The following is an 18,032-nucleotide window of genomic DNA, read 5'->3' on the forward strand; positions in this document are numbered from 1 at the left end:
ACCAGGTGGCTCAGTTGGTTGGAGCATCATCCTGTACACCAAAAAAAAAAAAGGTTGCGGGTTTGGTTCTCAGTCAGGGCATATACCCAGGTTGCAGGTTCGATCCCCGGTTGGGGCGTGTATAGCAGTAACCGATGGATGTTTCTTTTACACATCAATGTGTTTTTTTTCCTCTCTCTCCCCCTTCCTCTCTAAAAATCAATAAAAACATATCTTTGGATGAAGATTTAAAACAGATATAGATATAGATATAGATATATAGATATCATACAGAATGTAGTCTTTTGAGTCTCCTCAGCCGAATGTCCTGAGATTTGCCAATGGTGTCGCATCTGTCGTTCCTTCTTTTTCTTGCTCAGTTGTGATCTATTGTATGGGTATAACACATACTGGTTATCCATTCATCAGCTGTAGTTTCTAGTTTGTGGTGATTGTAAATAAAGATTCTGTCAGTTTTCACGGTTGTACAGCTGGGGTGGGGAGAAGGGAAAATGAAAGAGAAAAAAGGAAAGCCACTGATCTTATCCAGATCCTTATAAAGAGGGGAGATTGGGGCTGCTAAAGGGAACTTGTCCGAGATCACATGCAGAATTGAAGGCACACGTGGAACTAGAATGCAGGACTTCTGCCCTTTAGCGTCACCAGCTTGGGAGACAAAAACTACATCTAGATGTAAACACCCGCATCCAGTGAGCTTGAGTGAAAGGTGAGATTTCAGGCATTCAGTATCATTTTGCATCTCCAGGTCTGATACATGGCGGCTCATGAACCCACCAGCACGCCCTCACCTTGAAAACTCTCTCCGAGGCCCTTCTGCAGCCCACGGTGGGCAGAAGGTGACCGCCATGGCGACCAGGATCACGGCCCGTGTGGAAGGTGGGTACCACAGCAACCGCAGCATCTTCTGCACTATCCTGTGAGGATGGAGAGCCACAGGGCGGGGCAACTAGAGTGCTGTCCAGAGACTCTGGGAGCAACAACCACACACCATTCTCAGGCTCAGGCGGACAGTGCCAGCTGAGCTAAGAGGTGAGGCCTTCGGGATGGCAGAGCCTTCGAGTCTGAGAAGGCTCCGGATCCCTTTCACCACGCCCCTGGGAAGCAGGCTCCTAGGCCTCCTGGGGACTAAGGACAAGGTACCTCCAAAACCCTTCAGCTCCACCACCCTCAGTAGGAAGGCACTTGAGTGCTTCTCAAAGGAAAAAGGAACAGACCTTGGGTTTCCAGTCCCTCCAGCTCCTGTAGATTATGAAGAGTTGAGGAAAATCAGTACTCAAGCTGCGGTCAGGTTTTGTTTGAGTTACAGGGAGCCAACTGCATCTTACACACACCAAGCAGGCTCTCGGGGAAGAGGTTCACTCCTGAGTGAGGGAGAAATTCTAGGGAGGTGGAGACAGCTGCCCCGGGACTTCCCCTTCCTGACTCCCTCTCTGTCCCTCCAGGACACCACACCCCCTCCCAGCTGCCCACAGGGGCTGGGGGAGTTGAGTTTGGTTTCCTTAAGGACATTGTTTTATACTTAAACATGGGCCTGTGATGGAGGAGGGGCTTAGGACAGGGAGCCCCTCTTAAAAGGCTGACCTAGGGATGACAAGGGACATGTGGAGAACAGGAGGGGCTTCCTTGCAGTGGCTCAGGTGCCAGGCTGGGCAGTGCAGGGACACACAACTCCCCTCTACCCGCCAGGAGCTCCCAAACTCGGGAGGACGTTAGCTTGGTGCCTGCTGCACAAGGATTCCCATCGCACAAGCACAGCCACACCAGCCGCCCCCTCCTGGGCACCAGCCTGGTGGAGGTGCAGGTGCCTGGGGCCCCTCGTCTGTGTCCGCGTTCTCACGGACAACCACCTGCCTTTGCTGGCCCTTATGTGCCTTGGCTCATGCTCTCCCCTTCCTGGCACGCCCTTCTCTTCCTCTGTCCAGGTCCCACCTTCACATGGGCTCAGACACTGCCATCTCCACAGAGCACCCCCTCCTCCAGGTGGCAGTGCTCTTCCTGCTGAGCCACCGTCCTTTCCAGCCCCCTCTGTACGGAGCACTTTCCGCCTGGTGTTCTCCAGGTCCATCCCCGTCCCACTCACCTGCATAGGCCCCATCTCACTGTCTTTGTTCCCAGTACCCAGCCTAGGTCTGGGGTAGGGTCTGTAGCCTGAGTGGGCAGAGGAAGGCCAGTTCCCAAAGGGCTTCACTGAGCCGTACTGTGAGTGTCAAGGTTCTAGGCGGGCTCAGACCCTGCCCTGGCTGCTTGAGAAACGGGGTTGGATGCAGGAGCCTCTGTACCTGAACAATCCCCTCCCACTCGGCCTTTCATGCCAGGCCTTCACCAGCCTGTTGGGGTCGCTGTCGTGCACCTCACCAATGGCTTCCCAGGCTACTTCTGCCAGGCCCTCGGTGCTGCTCTCCCAGGTCCCAGGTAGGATGGGAGGGGGCTGGAGGGAGCCAGGAGCACGGGCTTCTTGAGGACTTTAGGCACAAGAGCGCTGGCCTCTTCCATCCCCTCTGTCCTTTGCACTTCTCTGGTGGCCCCAATGTGAGTCGCTGTACAAAATGCTGCCTTTATTATTTTGTAAGAAATGACTTTTCTGTGAACCAAGCGCTTATGAAAATCTCAGCAACTAAAATAAAGTTCTATATTTTAAAAGAGGGAATTTTGGGGGACTTTCCTTGGTTGGATATATGCTGGAGTTCCCAGGCAGCTGGATGCTGGATGCAGACTGCACCGCTCGCCTTCCCGAGGCTTCCTCTGAAGGGGATGGAATGGAATCCCAGGCCCACCCTGTCCTTCCAGGTTTCAAGGTCTGTTTCCTGGTGCATTGCTTGGGGGGGGGGGGGCAGGGGGGGCAGGTGTTACAGCCCTGCCTCCCGCCCTTGGGCTTTGTGAAGATCAACAGTAGCAGTCCCGGGTGTGGGCAGACCCAGGAACACATTCTCCCAACTTCAGTTACTCAGCATCTTAGTTTTTGCTATATCCACATGTCACCAGAGGAGAAAGTTAATACTTAATATTCTTCTTTAAACCCTCTTTTTAAATACTTTTTTTAAGAAGAGTTTTAAATTTACAGAAAAAGTGAGCAGATAAGGTAGTACAGAGTTCCCATATTACCCTCCCCAAGTTTCCCTAACATCTTACATTAGTGTGGTACATTTGTCAAAATTAACCAATATTGAACACATTATTATTTATCAAAGTCTATGGTTTTCTCTGATTTTTTTAGTTCCCTAATGTCCTTTTTCCATTCCTGGATCCTATCCAGGACACTTAACTTTGCTGAACTAAAAAGAAATGTTTGCATCACTACTTATAAATGAAAAGCTAGTGTTTTCTAATTCATACTAAAACAGACTATAAAGATATTCGCAATCCCCCAAGCAAGTAAACCTTTTGTTGAAACGTGACATTTGGGGGAATCTGTTGCTGCCCTTTAGTCTAACCAGCGTACACCTGTGTTTTGATATATCCCTGTGCCACTAAAACCACCTCCTGTTCCACCTGCAGTACATTACACACCGACTTCGGGAAGTTATTGCCCCATTTTTTAACAGAAGGGATTGAGGCCCTGAGTGGTGATGCTGGTTAAGATCCAGGAGGTGATAGTTCACTATATCAAATGTTAAGAGCGCGTAGGTAGGACAGGTGTTACCTAGGGCTTTGGTAGCAGAAAAAGGAACAGCTGAGACACACCAGGTCCTCCAAGTCGCCTGGAGGCAGTAGTGGACCAGAACACCCATCCCAGCTCTTGTGTGGTTGGGGAATAACCGGGAAGTTGAGAATGCTCTGCAGTAGCCTCATTGGTTCATTGGGCAGGGCCTGCTCTCCCACACAGCTGGACACCACAGTAACAGCTGGAGAATCTGGGTAAAGATATATAGAAGTTCTTTGTACTACTCTTTTTTAAAAAAATATATATTTTATTGATTTTTTTTTTTACAGAGAGGAAGGGAGAGGGATAGAGAGTTAGAAACATCGATCAGCTGCCTCCTGCACACTCCCCACTGGGGATGTGCCCGTAACCAAGGTACATGCCCTTGACCAGAATCGAACCTGGGACCCTTGAGTCCGCAGGCCGACGCTCTATCCACTGAGCCAAACCGGTTAGGGCATCTTTGTACTACTCTTGCAATTGTTTTCTAAGTATGACATATCAAAATAAAGTTTTTAAAAGACACTAAAGGGGTCCTCTGCCAGTGTGTTGAATATATCCTCTTTGATCTCATCCCTGTTAACAATGTACAATAAGTCAGGGCCACAGGCAGAGACCTTCCTCCAGGACGTCTACAGTTAGCCAACACCTGTAGGTTAAGATTATGCCACAAACTGCAAGTCTTATTAAGGGTACGATTCTAGCCCACAGCCTCCCTTTCTTCAAAGAGGACAGCAGGAGACCTTATGGCAGAACACTTGGTGAGATCAAGGTATCCACTGTGAATGTATTAGTAAACAAATTTACCCCCGAATAGCCCTGCCAAGAAAAGAAGGTGCAGTTCATGAACTATGACTCATTCTACATACACTGCCTGCATCAGGCACTGTGCTAGCTGCTTTCAGGAGACTAGTTCAAGTTGAACAAGGACCCTCTTGAGCCTTTTAACCCACAAGCCCCTTATATACAGAAATGTGCTTTTCAGCCTCTGGGAATGCACCGCCTACATTTAGTGAGGTTACACCTGTTGTCACCCAGGACGAGTACCTGCCATCCTAGACTCTTCCCTATCGATACCACTGCTCTGTGTGTGACTGAAGACAGGCTGCTTCCTCTGGGACAGAGGTTGTTCAGAGGCCTGGTTACATGCTGTGACCCAATCATTCCTGGAAATTCCAAGTGACAGCCCCTCAGAATCTAAAAAACATTCATGAAAATACATTCTACCCTATAAGCACATTAGTTCTTTTCCCAGAGGCAGATCAGGGAATGCAGAGTCACATACTTGATTTTCACAACAGGTTAGATCAGGAAACACAAGAGGCATTTAGATTGCCTGCTCACACCTCTGCAGGAGACAACATATGCTACAAATGCCCACTACCTAGGATCAGACACGAATGAGACAAACCGGAGAAGAGCATGAAAAATACACAGTCGGCATGGCCTCGCTCCAGAAGGGGCTCTCGTAACAGCATCCCAGAGCTCGAAGAAATACAAGGACCACCTGTCAAGTGAGTCACCTAAGACTCATTTCCACCATCTTCCCTGATGGATGGCCCAGCTGCTGCATAGACTTCCCCCTTTCTCATTTTCAGAGATGAATTCTGTCTGCCTTCCTTCACTGCTTCTCGCTCCCCAGCACTGGGCACCACCAACCTTAGCTGCTCCCAGAAGAGCCTTGAAGATCTGAGTCTGCACGTTAGCCACATTCCCAAGCCTCCATATCACATTCCCGTTCCTCACAGCACCCTCAGGACACTGACTTCTCCATCTCCCCCGGGGCGGACAGGCTGTTGGCAGTCAGAATCCATTCCCGTCTCCTTCAGGTACGCTTTTCTGTAACCAGAAGCTGGAGAGCTGAAACCTATTTCCAAGACTCCCTTGCTGCTAGGATTCTGGATGCAAATTAGGTTCCTACATAAGCACTCACAGAAGGAAGCAACATGGAAACCAGCTTCTTGATCTTTTGGTTACTTGTGCTGACCAGCAAGGGGGTGGAAATGTGGGTATTAAAAGCACGGGTGGCTGAACTCGGGGTCCAGTCACAGCTTCATGAATTCAAGCAGTTGTGGGGCAGAGTGGTTTACTGATGCCTGGACGGCAACCCAGCAGTGTGTTCTGAACTGAGCACTTCTGATGGCAACCTCCTGACTCCCACTCCTGCACCCCTTTAACAACTTTACAGCTTACCCATGTATTCAACTCCTTCCTTCTTAAGATCATGTGGTACAATTTGTTTCCTGTGAGATCTTTTGGCTCTGGCTTCCCAAGCCCCACCTCCCACATCGCCACATGTGAAACAACACAAGAACCATCTGCCATTTATCATCACAGCAACACTGAAGGAGGGAGACAAAGTCCAATATGATGGTCACTTTATGTTTTTGCTTAAGACAAGCATGACTGAGAGGCTGGCTTGTGGCTTCATACCCATGCCAGAGCAAGGCTTCTTTCCCCCCTTTTAAAAAATGAAAATGGAAATGAACAGAGGAAGTGGCTATTATGTGGCCACGCTTCTGTCTGGAAAGCACACCTCTACGTGAGTCTCCTCCGCTTTGACTGGCGGTCCAAGGTCTGGGCTGGAGGCAGCGGGATGCACAGAGTACCCAGTCTGTGCTCCTCCTCCCCGCCGGCTGCCAGAGACACCTTTCGCTTAGAGATCTTCAGCCTCATGGCCTTTGCTATCTCGAGCATCCTGAGGAACACACACAAAATAAATGGAGTCGCCTCAATGTCACTGCTCAGGGAGGGGGGCAGGGGAGCGGCGGATTGGTGCTCCAGGCTATGAAGACAGATCCCCAAAGTGACCCCCACGAGAGGCAGATGAGATCCCCGAGAGCCTTCAAACGGACAATTTCATTTTCATGTGTGGCCGTTAGAAAATACCTTATAGGTGATTACAACCCAGGTTCTCTATCTTGCTCCTGTTAATAAACTTGGTTTACTGCCTACAACCAGGATTGAACACTTGCTAGAAGTGTGCTGAAACAGCCTCTAAGTACCTTCTGATTTGCACCATCACTGCCGGTGAGAATGCAACACCGGTGGACAGCCCTCAGGATAATCCCTCTATGGACTGCTAGGCCCAGGCAGGTGTTTACAGGCTCTCCTGAACATCAGGGTCCTTGGGGGTCAGATGCCCCCACAGGTTCCATCATTTGGAATCCTGGGAATTCTGCTCCTACTCAGTCTGAATCCCTTCTGAAAGGTCATCTCTGCCAACTCTCCCAGTCCAGTAAGAGCAGCCGCAGTGTGACATCCCTGCCAAACCGCGGCCCCACCACCTGGAAGCCCCTCCATCTGACTCTGAGAAAGGTCTTTTTGCTAAGATGAAATTGGGTTCTTGTAACTTCCACCCCTGGGTTCCGCCCTCAGGACCATACAGAATCTCCCAGAGAAAGGTATTTGGAGACCGGAGGCTGCCTGGTTACACAGGGACAGAATGCCGTGGGAAGGCTCAGGTCTGAAGCCCAGCAATTCCCCTTCTGGGTTGTGTGACCTCATCTATTACAATCATTCATTCACTGACAACTGTCCTCTAGTCCCAAGTCTTTTCCCTACTAAATGTCCCCAGTTCTCCTGATGGAGCCTCGTGCTTTCCGGCAGCACTAGGAATACAGCAAGGCACCCCAACGAGCTTTCCATTCTGTGTGCTCACCTTTTCTCACTGAGCTTCAGGTCCCTCTGTAACAATGTCAGGTCAATCTGGAAGTCGTTTATATGCAAGGCGAGTACGATCACATACGCAATGATCTTTGCCTTCATGGAATCGGAAATTAAGTTGCGTAAACTGCAAAATCAGTGACAATAAAAGAGACCAAAAATTAAACTTGAAGATGATTTCTCCAAAAGCAAAATAAAACCATCCAGACCCGTTCCCATAGGTACTTAATGTCTTCCCCATCTTGGGGAGAAGAAATGAATTCGAGCGACTCCTTGTCCTTCAAGGTGCCCAAGAGAACAGTGAGCCAATCCCAGTGCTCCCTCCAAGGGGGACAGAGAAGGCCACACCTACCACCCCAAGCACAGTGAGAGACCCTCGCGTCTGCCTGCCTGCTCAGCAGAGCTGCCAGGAAAGTAGTCACCCACACTCAGTTGCTGATGATTCTTCCAAGCACACTCAGAGCAGGAAACACGTTCCAAGCAAACTGCCGGACGGAAACCCAGGTGCATTGCTTGGGGATCCTTCCCAAAATCACCACATAGGCCTATCCTCTCCTGCAACACTGCCTTTCCACAGAACACCAGTTCTGTGGGACATTAAGAAGGGTTCCCTGAAAGGAGTGTGTCAAGTGAAGTTAGTCTTTGTTGCTGGACATCCCCCAGGGAAGTGAACTTCTCCGAAGGGGAGGAGGGCACGTAGTGTATAGTGTTTCCTAAACCTACTTGACCCAGGACCACCCCAAATGGCAGTGCTCTCCTCAGCACAGTAGCTCTGTGGATGTGGCCTTCACCCAAGCTCCTACTCCCCACTCTCCCCACCCCCCCAAATCTGCTCTCTCCTTTACTGGCAGAAGCCAAATAGGTCACCCCCCTGACCTGCCATTGTTGTAGGTCACGCAGGTGAAGTGCTTCAGCAGTTTGGTGGTGATGATGTGTGGAACTCCAGGTCCCAGGGCACCTACAACACAAAGGAGTTGGATCATTTTCTGTCAGAACCTTCAGGCCACATGTCCTCCATGAGCTGGGAGAGGAAGCCAACAATTCGCCAGTGTTATTAACAAAGCCATGTGGCAAGAGAAGCAGGGCCCTCAAAACAAAATGGCCAGTTTCCAATGAAAATATGCTCCTGTCAAATGAAACTGCCGAAGAGACCTTTGTGAAGGGGCGACAACAAGAAAGAAAAATGAGGCCTAAAGACACAGAATTCATAAAATGTAAACAAAGTAGATGGTAGGGAAAGCCCAGGGAGAGGGAAAGCAGGGGAGATTGGAACGTGAACATAAGAATTAACCAAGTACAGAAAAACAAACAGACTCTCCGATGCCCAATCTCAGAAATAAAACTGCACACACCTTGTACCTAAAACCCCAGGTGCCTCCCGCTGCCTTTCCTACTCTGGATGGATGGATGGATGGATGTGGCAGCCATGGCTCTAGCCGTAGGGGACACTGGGGTTACAAGTACATCTCTCTCCTCTCCCAGTCAGAAATAAGCTGACACAACACAAACTAGTCATAAGCCTTCATGAGCAAGGCCAACTTTTCACCCTCTTTGATGTTTGTCTAACAGTCCCTTATAATTTCACTTGATACTATAGTATATTTTGCCTCATGCAGAACAGAAGTGAATGTCAGTTCTGAACAATCACATAACCTATCCTGTCCCCATGTGGAGATGAAGAGCCTGCAGAGTCCTCTCAGCATGTCAGTTGTACCAATAGGAATCTCACTGTGACACCGTTAAAAATAAACACCCGACCCACATTCCCATTTTCTTCTGGTCTAAGAATTATAGGCAAATAACAAACTGGAAATAACTAAAATCAAACGTCTAACATGGACTCACTTTTCCGCTTAATCACTTTCTGTGCTCGAAACTTGATGAGTGTGTCCAGAAACCATATGCATCGGGCCTGGCGGTCTCGGCTCTCCTCACTTGATGGCAAGGACTTCAACGCTTCTATGACAAAGGAGCAGTGGCTAAAACAAGGGAGGGGAAGGGGAGAATGTGTGCTGTAAGACCAGCTCTGTCAGGAGCCATTCACCCCTCACAATCAGAACAGCAGGCACCCCTCACACCTGGTACCCCTCACATATACTCTCAGGCCAGCACTTGGGCTCCCCAGAGACAATCAATGCCAAGCATAACATTGGGGGATACAGTCCATCTCGAGCTCCCAGCCCAACTATAAGGCTTCGCCACCCTCTGCGCAGCCACAAGTTCCATGCACTCAGAGGCCAACTCTCTCCCTTGAATGCCATCCACAGCCTTGGGACTACCGGTCTAGAAGCCCAAACATTCTTGAAAACACTGGCTCGTTCATGTTCAAATGCTGAACACACAGTGATCCTCAACGACTGATACCCAAAGGGCTGCTTCATGTCTGACTACTGCTGTGTCCCAACATTACTCCCTCAGACACTCCATCCGCCCAAGTCGGAGTACCTGTTCTCTTCGATCATCTTCAGTATTTCTTCTGATGTGACATTCCTGAAAGCTTCAGATGGGCTCCGAAGAGCGTCATACTCCGCAGGGGAAAGAACCAGTTACTGGTCAAGAGCACAATCTGACCAAGATGGAAACATCTATAAAGCTAGATCGTCTTCTAGAGGCCTCACTTTAGAGGTGGGAAAGCTGAGGCTCAGAGAGGGGAAGATCACACAGCACTCGGGGCAGAGCTCAGGGACTCAGCTCTCCAGGCTCCCAGCCCAGACCTCATTCCCTGTCTGGGCTTTCCTGCCTTCTCAACACAAAGCCACTGTAAGCATTTTCCATCTCATTGGACCCACAAGTAGGGAATTTTACATTTCAATCCTTCCTTTTACAAAACCAGTCTGCCCTAGACTTTGGGCATTGGCTGACTTAAAGTCATATTTGGACTATTCAGAGTGATCCCCACAGGGCTGAGCTGTGGATGTTTGGCATTTTGCTGAGGAATGGGTCTGAATCCCAGGGGCTGAGAAGCTGATTTGGAGCAGGACCCTCAGCTAGTCAGGAAGCATAGCTGACTTCCCAGCAACAGCACTGGGCAACTGCAAAGCTCAGGATGTAGCTTCTGTGAGTGATATGGGACCACTGACCCCTCAGAGAGCCTGGCTGTGCCATCACGTGCGCACACTCTAACTTATGAAATAAGGTAGCATTTCCACCAGAAGAAGGATACGGTCTTCAAATTTATACACGTCTTCAGGCTTGGCTGCATCCGCGTGGCAGGGAGGAAGGCAGAGGGAGTCGTCTTGCAAGTTATCGTGGAGGGCATCATTGACCAGAGCTTTTCAATAAGGGAAGAGTAAGTGTGAGTATCACCCTGTTAAGCATCAGATCCCCCAACACGCTTTGCAACCTGTGCACAAAGGATCATAACCAGCCCAGAAACCTCTAATCTGAATGCTCCCGCCAATGAGGCCAGATCTCCCATCAGGCTGACAGCTCCAGCACCACGATGTCCACTCATAACACAAACCGAACTGGGCCCTAGAGAAGGTGTATCCACGTGGTGTCCCCTCAAGTAACTTGCAGGACAGTCAGGAGAGAGGTGAGCTAATATTTATAATACAACATGAGAAACTAAAAGTGAGGGATAGTAAAACAGTAGCCTTTGATGGCTTAACTTCCAGAAAATATCTCTACATATTATTTTAAAAAGTCAAATTCTAAAACTGTAACTACCACACAGAAATAACCATGTAAAAATTAAGTATGTATATAGACAAAGACAGAGAGGAAAACAGGAAAATTGTAACAGTTATTCTGGTAGAATGATGAGAAAATAGGTGAATTATTTTTCTTTTTAAATGTCCTTAAATAGCTGAAAGTAAACTGAACAAAAATATTCAAAAATTTACTTAGACGTTAAAATATGTCTTTGAATGAACAGAGGGACATATTTCTGTATTCCTGGATGAGAAAATAGAATATTGTAAAGATGTTGATTCTCCCCATATTAATCCCAACTGTATTTTGAAGGAACTTGACAAAAGAATCTTTAAGATTGCCTGGAAGAAAAAGCCTGCTCCAGCAACTAAGAATAATAAGGAGGTGGGGGAGGATGAATTTGCCCTGTCAGACAATAAACAGATGAGGAGGCCACTATAATCGAGAGCCCGCTGGAATGCTGGGACAAAACACAACTCAGAATGTGGCAAATGATAAACTTGACTTTTAATTTAGGGCATGGTGGTGGCAGGCGGAGGGCCGGCAGCAGGGAGCTCGATGCTTCCATAGCTCCGGGAGCATTGCAGGCGAACAGCCTTAAATTCGCTTTTGCAAAGAAAGGATGGAGTTGGGGACTAGCTAATCATTTGGAAAACATAAAATTAGGTCTATACCATATGCCCCCAAAAAATATTCTTCATTAAGCTTTAGACGCAAAAATAAAATTATGAAAGTATGAACAAAAACATGGAAAATATTTCTATTATTATAGGGTATGGAAAGATTTCCCCAAAATTACTGAAATTCCATTTTAATAGAAAAACTGCTCTTATGTAAACTTTCTCTTATGTTCGTATAATGTATTTGAACAATAAATATATTTTTAAAATAATACAATTATATATTCAAGCTTCTAAGGAATTTAGTAGAAAAAAAACCACTGACCCCAAAGTGAAACACTGTCTCCAGTGGCTCAGTTCACCATCACACCAGCCTTACTGACCAATACAGACTTGAAGCCCTCTCTCTCCTCTGTGCCCTGCAGGCTGTAACCCCGGCACCAAGGAAGAGTGTGCACATACCCATTCCCTGGCCTGTCTCCTCTCCAGGACTGTGAGCTCCCTGAGAGCAGGCCACATCAGATGTTTCTTAGTACCTCCTGAGTTGGTTCCCGCTATGGCCCTCAGCGAGAGACAGGAAGAAATCCAGCCCTAACCCCCATCATTTCCATCTACTGGGGCGGGGAAAAGATCTCAAGAGAAGAGAAAACTGTCTCTGTGAGCAGATTCTTACCCCAAGTTCCAGATGCTTACCGGTCACACCCTTTGTATCAATAATACTCTCTGCGGCTTTAGCTACTGCACGATTCAAAGATTCATTGCCAACTCTGTTCATTCTCCTGGAGTTCAGAGCCCGCTTCTGTTTGGTGGTACCGAAGGCTTCAATGCAAGAGTCCATCTGTGCAAGAGACAAATTTGATCACTGGGGTCAGGCTAGGCACTGCTCCTCCTAGCTATGTGACTATCGGAAACTGTCAGCCTCTCTGAGCCTATAGATTGGGCTGAATTATAGCTGTTATAAGAATCAAATGATATCAACAGATCTGAAGAACTTGCTTTGTACTAGTAAATAGGAATGGGCCATATACAAATCAACAGCCTTCATCTGTAAAATGTAAAGACTTGCCCTGGCCAGTGTGGCTCAGTTGGTTGAGCACCGCCCCATGCACCATGCACTGAAAGGTCACTGGTTTGATGCCCAGTCAGGGGACATATACAGGTTGTGGGTTCTATTCCTAGTTGGACTTTGTACTGAAGGCAGCCAATTGATGTTTCTCTTTCACATCAATGTTTCTCTCTCTTTCTCTCCTTTCCTCTCTAAAATTCAATAAAAAAAATACATATATTTTTTAATGTAAAGACTTGACTAGAATTAGGGTTGATAAATCTGTGGCATGCAGTTTAACATTTTTCCAATCCTACACCCATAACAGCTATTGCTAACAGAGCACTCAATCTTTCCCTCTGAGCCAGAAGGTAGCCTCACACCCCTTCTCAATACAGTGCTCCAGGCAGCACTGCAGATGCAATCCATTTGCCATCTTGGGGTGAGATGAGCTTTTTAGGAACATTCTACATTGAAAATCCTAAAGTTTACTTTGTTTTAATATGAAAATATCCAGGCTACAACCAATATTCTCTGAAACTTGTATTAAATTTTAAACATGTGTTATGCTACACCTCTATCAGCTCAGAGAACCAGTTCAAAACATTGATTGGTACAGAGCCATGTAGAGCTACCCCATATAGGTGGACTGCTCCCTATGAGGCTGATGAGGCTTGTGCAGATATAAAATTGTCCAGACAACCCCAGAATGAATGAGCTGGGAGCAGCGAGGGAACACTGTGTTCAACCAGCTCATTTTACTGATGGAGAAATCCTTACCCAGGGCCTAGAAGGAACTTACTTAACGTCCCACGTCTCAGTTCCATCACACTTACCTTATCTCTAAAAGTTTTGCTCTCACTGTCTGGTGTCAATTCACTCTCCACTGATTCATCTATCAAAACACAAAACAAACAAAAACAGGGGTGAAAAGCAAACTGAAAAGCCTACAGATAGCAGTAGTGCTTGGTATTCATCTGTTTAACAGTTCATCTAAGAAAAACAGATTTCTTTACTCCAGGACTTCCCAGAGCTTAACATGAGTGTATACTGAACATTTAGTATATAGCTTTAGTATACACTGAGGAAATTTGGAGAATTAAGGAGTCAAATGAAGGGGCCATTTGGTCCAGCCTCTTCAATAAGGAAAAATTAGGCCTCCACATTAAATGGCTTGCCCCAGGTCAATATGCTGGATATAATAAACCAATATTTACAATTTCTTACTTACAAAATAAAGATTTGTTTAATCAACAAGTTAATGAATAAGTTTCTTTGCATCCTTAAAAGAAGAGCATTTGGATATTTTAAATATAGTTACAGTTGTTTGCAAAGCAAGGAATTCTTAACCTAGAGACTATGGTCCCCTAGGAAACTCACAGATGGGCTTTGGAACTCAAGAGCATCATCCAAAAAGTTGCCAACTCAATTCCGGTCAGGGCACATACCTAGATTGCAGGTTCAATCCCCAATTGGGGCACGTGTGTTTGGCAACCAATCTGTCTCCCTCCCTCCCCATCGCTCCCTTCCCTCCTTCCCTTCCACTCTCTCTAAAAATCAATGGAAAAAATATCCTCCAATGAGGATAACCAAAAACTTGTTCAAATAAAAAACAAAACTAACAGAAAGGCGCCCTTTTAAAAATAACTATAAAATGTGTTTTACAATAAAAAACTCAAACCAATGCATCCAGCAAACCTAAAGCATGCAGCATTTCTTTGAGCCCTGATTGGGACCTACCTGAAAACAGTGGCTGCATGTTGAATAATTCAGCATCAAATACTTCCATTTGGCCAGAGGTCTTGTTCAAAATTCCCACAAAGTGTCTGAGGAAAGAAGGAATAATACCAGTGACAATGGGTTATTCAAATGGTATTGTTTATACAACTTCCCTTTCGCTGCTTAAAAGTTCTCAACATTCTTTCTGCCCCAGTACACCTGAGGAATGCACCACTTGCTCAGAAGAAACAATAATCCCCCAGCAGCCATTCTCTGCATGGGGAGGGTTCATGATGTGGTTCTGGGGGGGAAAAGCGACAGGTGATTCTGGTAGCTGATCACATTTGGGCTCACTGCTGCAGTGGCAAGCCCTTTTGGGATGTAAGAATGCAGAATTACACTAGAATTTACAGCACACATAAATTTTATGGAGGCAAAGACAAGTAAAGCCTTGGTGACTGTGGGAAGCAGACCAGTCTGAACTAGAGAATCTTTGTAAAGGGATGATGCAGTGTTAACAGTTTTAAGCGTATACTCATTAACCTGACTTCTACCAGGCTGGTTCAGTGGGGCTCTGAAAGGGCCTTGTTTGTGATTTACTGCTGTGTACCGTCATAGCGACACTGTCTGCATTATGCCAGCCCCACCCAGTTATAGACTGTTCAGGCTGGGCAATCGTCATTGTAGGAGAGTGGGGGGCATGGGGCAGGGAGAGATTTGGGAGCAATGAAGGGCAAAGTTGCCCAAAGTCAGCCAATCAGCAGCAGGCAGTGCTAGACAGAAACCCCAGAGCCTTTGACACTACCAAATCCTTTCCCTATAGTTAGTCCTAAAGCAAATTTTTGGCAATAATCATCATACATTCCGTATTAGCTAAGACAGCTGCCTTTTGGAAACAAGATTATAAATACGTCCTGGGGAAGTAATGTACAGTATGGTGACTGTAGTTAATACTGTATTATATATTTGAAAGTTAAGAGAATAAATCTTAAAAGTTCTCATCACAAGAAAAAAAATTTGTAACTATGTGTAGTGAATGAATGTTAACTAGATTTATTTAAGTGACCATTTCATTATATATATATCTAATCATTATGTTGTATACCTGAAACTAATATGTCAATTATATCATAATTTTTTAAAAAAAATTTAAGAATACTACAAATAAATGAGGTTTTTAGGAAATTCAACAAATGCAAGTCAACTTTCTTTTCAAGAACGGCTACATAAAATAAATAAATAAATAAATAAATAAAAGAACTTCTACATGCTGGTGTGAGGGCCCCTGGGTCTGGGAACAAAGAAACTTGGTAAACCTCTCTAGACCTCCCACTGCCCTTAAAGGCTGAGAACCACAGTGCCAGGGCCACTGTCACTCCTCTCCCCTTCCAGCTGCCCCGTCCCCTGTCCCTACCTGCACAGAGTGTTGCATTTGAGTGCTCCAGTTCCAAAATTGGTTCCCACGTAGGAAAGTCTGTCTGTTTCAGCTGCCTAAAACGCAGAGAAAAGCTCCATTACAACCAATGTTGAAAGGTATTAAGCATCTTACCTCTTTCCCACATTTGCCAAAAGCTTTAGAGTCCAAACAGTGGATTAGCACTAGAGACGCTCTGAGAGACGATCGAGCCCCACCATCGCTCAGTAAATCTGGGTGCCCGTGAGGGAAAGACAAGAGGAATCTAGGAAAGGAAGCCCCAGGCAGTGCTGGTTTCTAGTTGGTCTGAAAAGTTCTTGGGGAATCTGCACCACAGGACTTGGGCTCCCCTCACTCACAGACATGCAATCAAATGATCCTGCAGGCAACCTCCAGGGTTGGAAGTCCAAGCCCTTCTTAAACCTATTTGCCCACCTCTCCCACGATTGCTCCTTATATGCTCTTACTAGTAGGACCATGGAAATGGCTGATTCACTCCTCAAATAAAGCCAAGCTTTGCTGTTTCTCTATGTCCGTTCTTGTTATCCTCTTCACCTGGAATACTAAGCCTCAGCTGTCAAACCCTCCTCCATCCTTCAGAGCTCAGCTCCACAATTCACTCCTCAAATACAGCCAAGCTTTGCTGTTTCTCTATGTCCGTTCTGTTATCCTCTTCACCTGGAATACTAAGCCTCAACTGTCAAACCCTCCTCCATCCTTCAGAGCTCAGCTCCATGTACCCTCCCCAGGAAGACATTCTGGCCAGCCGAGACTTAGACTCTGCCTTGTACCTTCCCTCCCTCGGGCCCTGAGCTTTGTCTACTTGCATGAGTGCCCCTCGCATCCAGTTCTCACCTCTCTAGAGTTCTCTATACCATGCGTGGTAAAATCTCAAAGAACTCTCTAGAGCAGTGGTTCTCAACCCAAGGAAATCCCCCTTCCAGGGGCATCTGGGAATGTCTGACATTCTGGTTGTCACAACTAGGAGGTGCTATTGACATACAGTGGGTAGAAGCCAGGGAAGTTACTAAACATCCTATGATGCACAGGGCTGCCCCCACAACAAAGAATTACCTGGGTCAACATGTCAATATCGCCAGGGTTGAGAAACCCACAGAGTGGGGCCAGGTCTGATTTAGCTGTTTCCCTAGCAGCTTAGGGCACAGGGCCACAGAAGGTGCTCAATAAATGCTGCTGAATGAACTTACGAATGAAAGGCCATCAGTTCACCAAAAGTACGAAACTGAATGGAACCTGTCCCCACACCCCAACCTGCTGAGGCTCAGAAGAGTTCTTTAAAGGCACCGTTGCTATCCCCCCGCTTTCTCCTCTCACTCACTCCCACATCCACCACACCCAGGAGGCCTACGGAGGCCTGCAGAGTGGAGGCAATTGGCCACTGCAGCACTCACCAGGATCCGCTGGCTCTTCTTCCTGGGATTGGTGGAGTCCTTGTTCTTGTACAAGCTGAAGCGCATGTTATCTGGATTCTGCAGCTTCCCATTGGAGAACTGAACTGTAAGGTCACAGCCCAAGAATGAGATGCGATCAGAAAGAACCACGCTGCAGAATGGGGAGGAGGAACTGGGCTGTGCGTGGGAAGGAGTGATGGGAGGGTGAGGATGGCAAGGTCCCGACCGGAAGTGGGACTGAAGGAGCCCCTGGTCCACGGGGGAGAGGGGATGGGGAGGTGAGGGGAGTGTGGAGGGGCTGCGACATGAGGAATAACTAGGGGAAGGGGCAGACTGAGGCGGCCTCGTCCAGACCTAGAGAAACAGGGGGGTATCCCTGCCCAGTGGAGATGAGGAAATGCAGCAGTTCTAAGACCTCGTGAATGAGAGCATGGCAAAATCCTGAGTAAATCCCTGGGGAGGGCGTTGACTGGGATGTCCTCATCCAGGTATAAGGTGGAAACAGAAAGATGGTGGGATGACGGAGGAGCTCTGGCCGACACCCAAGTAGCGGTGGGCACTAAGGCAGTGGATGGGGGGCAGTGGATGGGGGCTGGGGGTTGGGGGTTTGGGGGAAGAGTCTTGGCCCAGCTGGGAAAGGGGCCGGCGGGAGGGCTCTGAAGGTACCGAGACGGAAAGGGGAGTCATGGGGGGCTCTGCTCCAGCTCCGCAGTCTTTACCCAGGACAGCTCTCTGGCTTTCGTCGGGCTCCCCACAGTACAGCCACTTCGCGCTCGGCAACACCTCCGCCGCCATGGCCCCTCTCAGGTCGCCAAGCCCAGGAGTTAAAACAGTCTCAGCCCCTAGCGCGCCAGTCACACGG

The 18,032-nt window shown here is 47.5% G+C and overlaps 2 protein-coding genes across 4 annotated transcripts in view; one reads left to right on the forward strand and one right to left on the reverse strand.

Annotated features, from left to right (window-relative positions):
• FBXO10 (F-box protein 10) overlaps positions 1-3,051 on the forward strand; it is a 33,109-nt gene extending 30,058 nt beyond the window's left edge. For both annotated transcript variants that reach the window (XM_014531507.1, XM_005883929.2), the window contains exon 11: positions 746-3,051. In XM_014531507.1, coding sequence (XP_014386993.1) covers positions 746-920 — 175 coding nt within the window. In that variant the 3' untranslated portion in view covers positions 921-3,051. The remainder of the gene's footprint in view (positions 1-745) is intronic.
• A 38-nt stretch (positions 3,052-3,089) lies between these two features.
• On the reverse strand, positions 3,090-18,025 carry POLR1E (polymerase (RNA) I polypeptide E, 53kDa). 2 transcript variants are annotated; one of them, XM_014531509.1, is made up of 13 exons: positions 17,890-18,025; positions 17,171-17,274; positions 15,759-15,835; positions 14,366-14,451; positions 13,462-13,520; positions 12,274-12,418; positions 10,470-10,577; positions 9,752-9,848; positions 9,152-9,285; positions 8,183-8,264; positions 7,302-7,433; positions 6,177-6,338; positions 3,090-3,851 (listed from the first exon to the last, which is right to left on the reverse strand). In XM_014531509.1, the coding sequence occupies exons 1-12, from the start codon at positions 17,963-17,965 to the stop codon at positions 6,179-6,181; spliced, it is 1,260 nt and encodes a 419-aa protein (XP_014386995.1). In that variant the 5' UTR covers positions 17,966-18,025; the 3' UTR covers positions 3,090-3,851; positions 6,177-6,178. The 2 variants fall into 2 exon arrangements, with proteins under 2 accessions (XP_014386995.1, XP_005883992.1); XM_005883930.2 differs by lacking the exon at positions 3,090-3,851 and having other exon boundaries at positions 5,953-6,338.
• Between the last annotated feature and the right edge of the window lie 7 nt (positions 18,026-18,032).

This window comes from Myotis brandtii, unplaced genomic scaffold, assembly GCF_000412655.1.
Source record: "Myotis brandtii unplaced genomic scaffold, ASM41265v1 scaffold806, whole genome shotgun sequence".
Classification (NCBI taxonomy): Eukaryota; Metazoa; Chordata; class Mammalia; order Chiroptera; family Vespertilionidae; genus Myotis; species Myotis brandtii.